Genomic DNA, 12,063 nt, shown 5'->3' with positions numbered 1-12,063 from the left:
ATAATAATGATAATGATAATTATTATTATCATCATTATTATTATTATTAGTAGTAGTAGTAGTAGTATCATTATTATCATTATTGTTATTATTATTCTTAATATCATAGTCATCATTATCATTAACATCATCGTCATCATAGAAATGATAAAAATTGTAATTATTACTATATTTATGGCAATGATAATCGCTGCAACAGACTGGGAATTGTTATTGCCTGTAGAGTTAGAAAGCTGTTGCAGATTGCATGACGTAAAAAGATATTTCGGTTTGCAATATTCTAACTAGTGACTGCCCCATCATCATCAATAATGATACACTATGTAATGATGGAGGACGGCACTTACGGTAATATCTATCTATAAGCCTACATCGTAATCTAGTTTTTTTCTCTTTTTATATCTCTCTTTCTCTCTCTCTCTCTCTCTCTCTCTCCCTCTCTCTCACCACACACACACACACTCACCTACGTGCACTCACGGACGAACACAATCAAACACACACACAAACACACACACCCTCTCCCCCTAGGTCCAGTTGTCGCTCATGACAAAATCATTTTTGCTCCATTTCAGCGAATGAAAGCGTAATTGGCAATCTCCGCCATTAACAAGCATCAGGTTGGATTTCCAGTGAAGGTCATAATGGCCAAGTAAATATCAATCTGAGGAAAGACAGTTAATGAGGGGGGAAAGAGAATGCACGAGAAAGATGTCGAGATGGGGGAGAGAGATTTAGAAAAAAAATCTGAAATTGACACAATGGTCAAAATTTGAGACTAATAGGCACCTAGTAAGCATGCACTTTTAAAAGGCAGCGGTAACTGTATTTCACTTAATTGCCAGATTTTACCATAAACGAATGGAATAACTTCGACTGTTTGATTGTAAATATAGTGGATTTCCAAGTGATTTTACGTGAAGTTATATGCAAGAATTCTAGTGGAGGACATTCTAAATAGGTTATTCGTAGAATAAAAGGTGGCATACATAATACTCGCGTAAAAATGCCTGTGAATAGAATTGAGGTAGAAAGCAGTGGTGGTGTCCAGACGTACCCGTACGACAACCAGTCGACTGCTGAGAGTGATCGGAGTAACCCAGGCCTCGGCACTGTCAGCCGCCCGTTGACGTACTTAAAATATCGGGACAAAGTTTCCTGGTTCGCCGTTTTCTACAGAGCAGTGCCCGAAGCTGTTGGGGTGGCCGGGGTGAAATATGCCTTCAGCCCGTCCGAAATCAAATGGAGACGGTGAGTGAAGAAAATGTTCCACAATTTCAATTACAACTGACTAAGGTGAACCTAGTAGGACCTATCTTTAACGACGATGATGATTATCATAGCAATTTTAACTCTTTCCATTGTTATCGACCATGATTGCAATAGTTGTATACTCTCATTATCACTATTGTTATTCCCATTGTTAGCAGTATGATTTATCACACGCCATTATCACTATTACTGTCATTATAATTATCATTGATAGTCAGTGGACAGATTAACCTTTGTTATCATCCCTTGGGTTAAAGAACAGTAATAATATTCCGACAACCTCCAACGATCTTAATTTGTAATGATGATGATGATGACGATGATATGACTTTGTGTGGTACATTTGAAGAGCTTTCAACAAAAAGGCGCTAAATCCATTGAAAAATGATGGATTTAACTCATTTTGGAAGCAAGCTCTTTATTTGCAGACACGACTAAATAACGATCGTATGTACCCTTGTTGTAAGTATCATGGTTACCTTTCAAAAAGGTTGTTTGACATGGCGGCAATGCTAATGATATCAGGAGTGATTTAAGTAGCAGTAGTAGAAGTAGTATCATTAGTACGTGGTAGAATTCTCAATCAGGGTTTTTGTCTGAATCTGTTGAAATTGTTACTGATCCGGTTAAATTCAGCTGAAAATTACGTGTCGTGTTAATTAAAGTTAATTGCTCATGACGTAAAATCTCCCTTTCATCCCATTCTTGTTTTCTAGAATTTTCTGGATGACGTTGGTGGCACTTGGTTTGGGCGTGACTGGATATCAAGTGGTCGAGCGGACCCTTTACTTCAAGAGCGATCCCAAAAGTGTCGATATATCGGTCGATTACGTCACCCAGCATAGGTTCCCTTCTGTGGCAATATGCAACTACAATGTTTTCAGGTGACTTTGTCTCCATAAGACATTTCAGTCTTTTATAGTTTATGTCTCCTTTTATGTCTGATGACCATCAACTGTTAAAATGTTACTTGATTTACTTCAAATTCATTTCGTCTTCAAGCAGAGCAAGTGGAAAAACAAAAGTAATATTATCGTCATATCTTTGTCGGTATAAGTATCAGAAAAAAAAAAGATATTTTCAACTTAAATTTGTAATGCAGTAGTTCGACACACTAAGATAATTATGCAATAAGATAATGGCGTTGATGCATTTGTGACGAACAACACGAAGACGATTAAAGACATGTGAAAAAGGTTAACTTGACAGGATTAAATTATACACGTGCAGTAGATACAATAATTAATCGTATTGCGTGCGAACTCTTCATCGCATCAAAATTAAGATCACTCCCTTTCGACACGCCACCTTTTCTTGGCAGCTAACAGCAGCCAATATTCAAAATTTTAACGGGAAGAGAAGAATTTCCCAAAAAAGCAATCGATTTCCCCCGTGTTCATATCATGTGAGCAGACCTCCTGTTGTAGAAGCTGAATATAGAGGTAAGTTGAATTAAGAAACTTAGCACGTCAATCGGAAGGAAAAAATGACTATAGCTTTCCTTGGGTTAACATAGAGGGCATACTTCGTCAACAAGCAACAGTTTGGTTGCCTATAACCACTGCAGTGTTAAGGTATGAGCAAGGTCGTTTGGAAAACATCATGATGGTTTCAGAATGAAGGAGTTGGATGTTGATGGCAGTTGCTTTCATTATCGTGATATATTGGCACTAGCAAACATTTTTGGCAATAAACCGCTTACGAGGTGTCGCATGCATTTTCATATACATGTACATACATGCAAGTGGGCCATCGTTTGGTGCAGGGCTTAATCCATAAACGAAAATTGTATAATAAATGAAGAGTACTTTAAAAACAAGACTGAACCTCAACTGTGTTTACCTTACGAGGTTCTAAAATCTTCGGATTTCGCCACTTTGCAACAGGTTCCCCTAGAATTGTATGACAAAAAAAATAATCGTGGTTGGAACATTATCTTGATCGCCAGTCTCAAATTTACAAGGATAATTATCATCACTTAAAGAAGAAATTTATAGGAACTAATATCGTATAAATTGACTGTTTTCCATCATTTAATGTTATTTTGATTAATTTCTGACATAAATCATGCAATAAAGTTGTCTCTGCTTTGAATATAAGAATCTTTATTTTGACCAAATTTGAGCACTGGAAAAAGGTCGATGCGGCTACGAAAAGTGCCAAATCTGTGACGTCACTACGTGTTTATGCAACCCAGTGGGATTTACGTATCTATAGGCAAAGTGTGTGCACTTTTCAGGAAATTGGTTTGTGATTTGTTGTCAATTTAGAATAAATCGTCAGCCAAAACTATATATTTACGTCGTGAAATTGTTTGTTTGTTTGTGTTCACTGGAATCATATTTTACACAAGCACAAAACATATCGTCAGCTCAAGATTCACGATTGCCGTGATCAGCTGTTCCTTCGTACAGCCACAATTTGCTGTTATTATTGACACAACAAATCGATCATTGTGGGGGAATTACGTAGAGCTGAGGTAATCTTACATACTCATGAAGGATGATAACTAAGTCAAACAGTTGTAATTGATTGGAAATCATTTTTACACCCATAAATTTACGGAAATACGACGTTTGAAAAGCACAAAACCTACCGTAATCAGCTCAAGATTCGCGATTGCCGTGATCAGGTGTACATGTACGCACAACAGTACCACCAGAATCGGCAGTGAAGAGGTATTCCTTGATGCCGTGATTTCAGCTTGATTCTTCTTCGAAATGGCATGATTAAGGTTTGTTAGATAAATATGACCTTCTTTTTCTCTTGTTTGTTGGCTTAAATTCTAATTTCTATCTCAACTTGCTAAGAAAAACAGTCTAACAAAGCGGGAAACTGCAACATTTCCGTGCTGAGCAACAGTCACGATACACGTGTTGCATGCAAGCATGCACCGCTGCTGCAGCGATCCCCATATATAGTATAACACGTAGGTTGCTTGTAAACAAGGGGGTCCTCGGCGCAGTTGACAAATCGTGAACACGTATTTCGATCACGTGTCTTGGTAAGCAACAAGGGTGTTTACGCGTCTGGGAGACGATTTGCATAAACTTACGCATGTTTCAGACGAATTTATTAATGAAAGTGAGTAGCAGGACATCATGCCATGACCATATTTGGAATAAGCAGAGGTAGAGCTTTCTATAGGCACCAAATGTGTCAGGGTTCAACACAGAATATCTAAGACACAGTCATTTTCGCCGTAAGCGAAGGTGATTTGGTCTTTAGACGTAAGATTTTGGCCAACATTTGAGATTGACATCCCACTTTTCTCTTTAAAATTCCACAGTTTGTAGGTTGTAGTTCGAAATGTTGTTGATATCAATTAGAGACTAGAAAATTTCCCCTACAACGTGATACCAAAATGTCAATTTGGTCCCTAAGGTAGGTCATTTTTTGACCTTTTTCGGGCTGTAGCGCGAAATCACATTTGCCGAGAAGTTTCGGGTTTTGCCAGAGCGGGTCTCATTAGCCGAACGACAAATCAGCTCATACACATTAGGTGACGTCGCTCAAATCCGATATTTCTTGTAGCGAACGAAGCTACGTGGTCATGGAAATTGGGTGTTTTTTCAATCTCAAAAACAGTTTGGGGGTAAAGTTACATCGTATAAAAGATATCCAGTTTTGTTAACTAGCTTCTTAGCTTTGCGTAGATATCAAGCTTGTCATATTTCTGGATTCTCTATAAATTTCTGCTTTAAAACCACAATACATTCAGTTCAAATAAAATACTTTTTTTTTTACTTTGCTCGGATAGGAATTTTTTAATCTCGCACTTTTGGTCAGAGAAGGATTCTCAGGTGGGTCATTTAAAAAGACAGAAAAGATAAGGTCGGGTCGAAGGTTAAATCCCGTTTGCTGATGTCTAGTAACTAAAAGGCTCTTACTATGAAGTAGCCTACCTTAAATTTGTTTTTCCTTTACCCTGCAGAGCCAGTGCAACCGCCCACACAGAATTCGGTGACTTTCTTGAGAGCTACACGTTTGAATACCCAAACATGGACTACACACCTTACAGATCCATGCTCGAATCTGTCAACATCACGGATCTGTACCTCCGTAATGGACATCGGCCGAGAGACTCAATTTTGGCGTAAGTCCGAGTTTAGGTGGATTGCCGAGCTCAAGAAAAACTTTTGATTATCTGTTTCTACTTAAAAACACATGCTAATGAAGTACCTATAGCATGGCTATCATTTCTAAGAAGAGAACGTAAAAAAAACACACACACTACCGTTTACGAAATTTACCTTCTGTTTGTGCTTTAATAAACTCGTCGGTTCCCCTGTATCGATAACGGTAATCGCCCGAACACGAACACTCAGACTACTTATAACTTGCATGCACGCGAGTAGGATGCGACTGATAGGTGTAAGGGCCAGCGATATATCGCTCGACGTAACATATAAAATCGAGTGGTATCGTTACAGAGCATTTACCGGGTAAAAGACTGTATACTTGTTGTCCTTTTAGAGTCGAATGGAAGTTATGAAATGAAAATAGCTGTGAGGCTTATCGTAGACTTTATTATTTCCTTTTTTTTTGGGGGGGGGGGTAATGATCAAATCAGGGTATTAACTTTCATGTTAACATTTACTGTCTTATTGTTTGTTTTAAATCTCACGAATACAATGTTTATTCTGTAAACATATCAGAAAAAATATCATGATCTACATGTTTGACATACTAAATGCATAATCATTTCATGTTCTTTTTTACTCCATTTTTTTCTATCTCTCTTTATAAATGACTCGCAATTTCGAACTGGTAGATGAAATTCATTCAATCATTCTAGTTATTGTTGATATCATCGAGAAGTGATATAAAGCTATCATTATGTATTATAGATTTCATACTGAGACATTATGGATCGGGAAATTGTTTTGAAATCTTGCACATCACTTTTTATTGTTGTTTTATTTGTTTTGTGCTTGCTTCTTTGTTTGTTTGTTCGTTTGTTTGTTTGTTTGTTTGTTTGTTTGTTTGTTTAAGAGTAAGATGGAATCAAGACTCGAGTCTTTCTTGGGCCAACCTGACAACGAGAATGACGGACTGGGGTGTATGCTTCGTGTTCAATGACCACGAAAACGGTCTCCCCGATTTAACGACATTCTCATCAGGTGAGAAACCTTATAGCCATAGCCTGAATCTGGATGATACAACTCTTGAATCCTTGAGCGCTTTGAGATATTCATAATGGCAGCCAAAATGGCGCCAAAGTCTGAAATTCTCATATTTCCATAACAATAATCGCTGGAAATTGAAAACAATTTCATTTCTTTAATTCTGTTTCGAGGGAAATGAATCCTAATCTGGATGACGCCGCTCTTTCAGCTTTGAGATAATTGAGATGACCGACGTACTGGCCGCCTATTCTCTACATCTTGGAGAATCTGTGTATCTATCTATCTATCAAGCTGCCATCAATATCTATCTTTCTATCTATCAGTCTATCTATCTATCTATCTTTCTATCTTTCTATCTATTTTGTCTGTCTGTCTGTCTGTCTATATGTGTATCTATTCATCTCTGAAATTCCAATGGTTTCTCATAACAGGAAGAATACACGGTTTGCAGATCGTGTTGGACGTGCAGCAGTTCGATTACTTCTACGACCCGAAGGTCACCCAAGCCGTAGGCTTTCAAGTCCTGGTGTACGATCGGGGAAGCCTGCCGCTGGTAGAGGGTTCCGGCTTCGCTATCTCTCCAGGGAGGTTGACATTAACAGCTTTGGAGGTGACCGAGGTAATCAAAATTGGACTTGAAAAGACGAAACATTGGAAGACATGATAAATCTTAAAGGTTATACACTTCAGTGGTCCCCCATTTTATTTTATTTCATTTCATTCCTTTATTTAAGCACGGCATATACTTCAGTCCGGAGACTGTTCTTTTGATCAACCATGTATAGATAGCTTTTATTGACTTGCCTGTAATACGCCCCTTTCGCTTGGGGTACTAAGCAGTTTGGATAAATCACAGTTAATTCGAGCCACTGTGTTGCCGATTCCAGTTTCATGAAATACAATTTTGTAAAGAGAAATAATTATAAGAAGAAAGTTATTAATGAAGGCATCTGTTGGAAAAACAAAATAAAAACGTGATTATTAATTTCGTTTCACTGGAGACTTTTACAGCAGTGACATCGCAAACACAAAAAGAAACACAATAAAGAACTATTAAAGACTAATACGAAACATTTCAGATAAAGATGACAGTCTTTGCATTCATGATTTTGAGTCCCTTTCATAAATATCGATCACATTGCGTGACATTTACATGTATCGATCAGCGAGAAGATAACTTCCAACCAAGTACGATAGTTTATTTCAGACCTGTAGAAAGCCTATACAAATGCATATCCATATTATTTTGTTGGAACTGTTGCTGATATCATTAAGTTACCGTTGCTTTTTATCTATTTATTCCATCCAGACTACAAACCTTATTCCTCCACACGGACAGTGCGGGAGCCGGAACTTAAAGTATTTCGATGAGTACTCCCACAACGCATGCCTCCAAGAGTGCGAAACTGATTTTTACCTTAAACAGTGCGGATGCAGAGCCCTACACATGCAAGGTATTGTCAAAATGTAGTTTCATATTTCAAGTTTCCTGTCTAAATATAATTGAGGCGTATAATAGCCAAAGCAGTGTTATCCTTGTCAACACCAACCACTCAATGTGAAATGCGTGCATGCTTCGATGGAAGATGTTTCCATCTTTCTTCAATAAAAGGTCTCTTGCCCTTGTACTCTCTGTAGCATCAAGACAACTTTTTTTTCCCAGCAAAACATTTATGTGCAATTTTAGATTGACATTATCAATTGATCAATGTTTGAAAAATAACACTATCCTTTACGTAAACTTTCATATTTTCAGTACACAGTAATATCAAATATCATTATCTTTGTTGTCGTCATTAATGTCATTGATTGTTAGAATCATTGTAGAGGTAGTAGTAGTAGCATTATAAGTATTAAGTATAGTATAAGTAGTAGTAATAGTAGTAGTAGTAGTAGCAGTAGTAGTAGCAGCAGCATTAGAAGTATAGTAGTAGTAGAAGTAGTAGCAGTAGAAGAAGCAGTAATGGAAGAATTATTGGTATCATCATCAAAACATTCCAGACACTCAATATCTCATTCTATTTTTGTTACTTTCTTGTTTGTTTATTTGCATTAGAATTTGAAGAAATACACTGACAATTACAATCGGTATAGTGAATAGTAAGTAGTAAATACGTATAGGTATATGTATACATTTTTCTTAGATCATTGTCATTTGTCTGTTTGTTTGTTTGTTTGTTTGTTTGTTTGTTTTGTCTGTATAAGGTAATGCAAGACATTGCACGGCCTGGGATGTATTCACATGCATTATTCCGTCCTGGCGTGAGTATTGTGTTTTTGTCAGTATTCTGAACTGTAATGGCTTTGCAAAGCTTTTTTTTTTTTTTTGCAGAAGATGTTTACTTTGAATATTTCCCGTATATGTCATATTACATAGATGTATTATCAATAATTCATTTTCGTCTGAGTTCTTCAGCAGCCATCATGTCGTCTTTAGATCCAAGAGTTTCTCCTTCAACTTAAGGTCAAAGGGAGACCATAAACCGGATGTGAATTGAAGGTTAATCAATTAATCAGTCATTTTAAATAATGACTGTTGAATAGAGGACTGATATAAATAAATGACTGATTAATGACTGATTCTGGTACTGTACTAACATCACCTAAAAACGTTGACACCACTACTGTCACACTTCACATACTATAATTATGAGAGGCTGCTGACTGCACATGGAGAGACATTTCCTCTTACAGATCACTTGAAAGTAGTGAAACACTATATCATTTTGAAGGAAAGTATCATTGAGCAGTGGAGACCTAGCAATTCTGATTTTCTTTAAAGGGAAAGGTTGATATGCGGTTGAGCAAAATATTAACCATGTGTCTTTTTTCCAACCTGAAGAAAATTTGGAAGGCGGTGACATCGTCATATTGACCAATGTCTATTTGTGATTGCAACTAACGTTTCATGAAACTATCAGAAAATCTGAAATATTTCCTATTTTAGTTTCACTTTGAATTCTACTGCTGTGCTGTTAATACGATTCCACTCTGTCTGTTAAAAGTCGCATTGGACCTGTAATGTCGCTTAACGTTTTGAAATGCAAACTTTGTTTACGCAGATATTTGGGTGAGGAACAAGTTTTGTGACTGTCCTCCGGACTGCTTCCTCCGGACGTACTCCCCGACCGTGTCACAGGCGGAATACCCTGGCACATTTTGGAGCTCCAAGTTTGAAAGACTCCACGGCTTGAACGAAAGCTATGTCAGGTAAGTAAAAGAATCAGCCACTCACACACACAAACACACCCACAGACACACAAACAAATTCTCTTTCGGGTTTTTTTTTTTGAACCATGCCATTTTCCCATCAATGAGTATGAGGTTATTTTTGACAACATGCTAGTTTATCATATTCCTATGTTCGTTTTTTTTTTATCTTGCTTTGTTCTTTCAATGTCGTATTCTTTATTAATTTACTTTCTCGGTTAGTATTCATTATGAACAAATTGGAAAGAACGACTGTGTAAAATTGAATTGACTGGCTGCCATTAGATTTGTTATCATCTTTATCAATATCCATATTGTCATTGTTATTGGTATTATTTTTGTTGTTGGTGGTGGTGGTGGTATGCCCTCACTCACTCTCTTGAGATAGTTTGATGTGGTTTGATGTGACAAATTTCGTCTTCTTTCACAATGCTCTAATTCCAGGGAAAACATATGCGATCTTAATGTCTACTTCAAGGAAATGTCCGTGCAGAGAATCACACAGAAAAAGGATTACAATTTCTTCAGTTTATTGTGTGAGTACAGAATACATTACCCCCCTCCCCTCCAATCTGCTCAAAAGACAAAATTTTTAACATAATGAAGAAGCATAGAATAAGCAACAGCAATAAACACTTTATACCAATGGCGAACACGTCGATATCTAAACACACGCAACTACCAATATGATTTTAGCATTGCTAATTTTAAGTGAGCACAATATATCCAGGTCAATTGATGGTGTTAACGAAAAAAATACCAAACTGCTACATTCATAATCCTTGCTGTTGTGGCGTACATGTGGCTTTGTTTTATTGTTACTTTGATATTACAATGTCAGATTATAATGACGGTGGTTTTTGGTTATTACTGGAAACGAACAGTTTTAGCTTGATAGTCAATCTGCATCCATTAGGTATATATTTCCCTGTTGCATTATAAATAAAATATTGATAGGGAGTAATTTTCTGTTATCATGATGACGACAAATAATATTGTAATTATCATTTACAGGCTGTACTCATTTGTGGCATTTCAACATAAAATAAAAATGAAGGGGTCGGTGCATATAGCGCTAACCCACACTTTTGTCAAAATTGAGTTACATGCATTTTCATAATCCTTATCCTTAACTCTAACCTCCGTAAAAATATCATATTTGAATTCAACCAATAAGATGGTAAAAAATGCATGCATTCATGTTTTATTAATGTACAATGTATGGACTTTCCAAACATTCAACAGCGATTATCTCAAAATGACTATTGTGTGGGTTAGCACTATATTGCACCGACCCCTTCAAATAGAAAGTCATATTACATGATAAAAGAATGTGGTGATATTAGCATGTTCTTACCAAGTCATATTAGCATGCTACAAGATGCAATGTATGCTTCATCGCTCCATCGTCCTTCAAATGGGAGGCAACGGGGATCTCCGAGTTCAGTAATTTTGGTCATGGTTTCTCTTCGTCTTTTTGTATCCGTTTCTAGGCGACATCGGCGGTTCCCTTGGACTGTGGCTCGGTGGAAGCATTCTTACTTTCTTCGAGATCGTCGATCTCGTCTTCCATTCGTCCTATCTCTACTCGAAGTCCAAACCAAAACATGGGCACAAAGTTGCACCCTCAGAGAGGAAATGATAAACATGACACAGTGGTGGATCCAGGGGGGAGTGCACCGGGCGCCCCCCCCCCCCCCCCTTTATTTATTTTTTTTTTAAGAAAAAAATTGGTGGGGGTGGGGCGCGTGCGCCCCCCCCCCCCCCCCCCTTTAATTTTGTAAAGGCGCCCCCTCTTTGATGGCATTCCTGGATCCGCCTCTGGGACAATAGGGAGCTTTAGATTTTGACGCGCGGACGTTTGAGCCGACGCTTGCGCTGGACGTTCTCCTCTCCCTGCGTCGTGTGGAAATGTAGCTTTAGATTACGCTGGGACGCAACGTATAAAAAATAAAATCGCGCCCCCATATGATCAGTGCATGAAGAAGCTCTCTACGTCGCAAACTGTGCGGACGTGAAAATAGCCCAATACGCGTAGTAAACAACTCAGGCGACGCAAGCTAAAAATAGATTGACTTTACGCGCGCTACTGCGCAAGCTCAGACCATGTTTTTTTCCTTTGAACGTCCGCGCGTCTAAAATCTAAAGCTCCCTAATATTGTTAAACTGCACTGCAAAATCACAAAAAGGCACATGGTTAAATTTTCCGTATCTGAAGCCCTGTCGATATAGCATGTTGGGTCAAAGTGGCCAATTTGATGATTTCGGTGTTTTCTGAGAAAATTACTCCTTTTTTCTATATGAATTTGAATTTAATAGTCAAAAGTATGACTTGAAGTATAGCCAATGCTGTTGACAGTTGTGTGTATATGTGTGTGTGTGTGTGCGTGTTTCATTTTTTTTTTTTATTAAGAACTTCTAGACATTGTGTTAATGATGAAATGTTACACAA

At 37.6% G+C, this 12,063-nt stretch overlaps 1 protein-coding gene across 1 annotated transcript; it reads left to right on the top strand.

The window, feature by feature from the left end:
* The first annotated feature begins 1,006 nt into the window (after positions 1-1,006).
* LOC139709595 (acid-sensing ion channel 1C-like) lies at positions 1,007-11,253 on the top strand. Its single transcript, XM_071621559.1, has 9 exons — positions 1,007-1,251; positions 1,989-2,156; positions 5,207-5,368; positions 6,268-6,395; positions 6,833-7,020; positions 7,711-7,855; positions 9,464-9,611; positions 10,056-10,147; positions 11,105-11,253. Exons 1-9 carry the CDS (start codon positions 1,007-1,009, stop codon positions 11,251-11,253), a joined length of 1,425 nt encoding a protein of 474 aa, XP_071477660.1.
* The last annotated feature ends 810 nt before the right edge of the window (positions 11,254-12,063 follow it).

This window comes from Diadema antillarum, unplaced genomic scaffold (genome assembly GCF_040938485.1).
Source record: "Diadema antillarum isolate AM-2024a unplaced genomic scaffold, OU_Dant_1.0 scf00000038, whole genome shotgun sequence".
NCBI classification, from domain to species: Eukaryota; Metazoa; Echinodermata; class Echinoidea; order Diadematoida; family Diadematidae; genus Diadema; species Diadema antillarum.
This window is presented reverse-complemented; position numbering and strand designations above follow the sequence as displayed.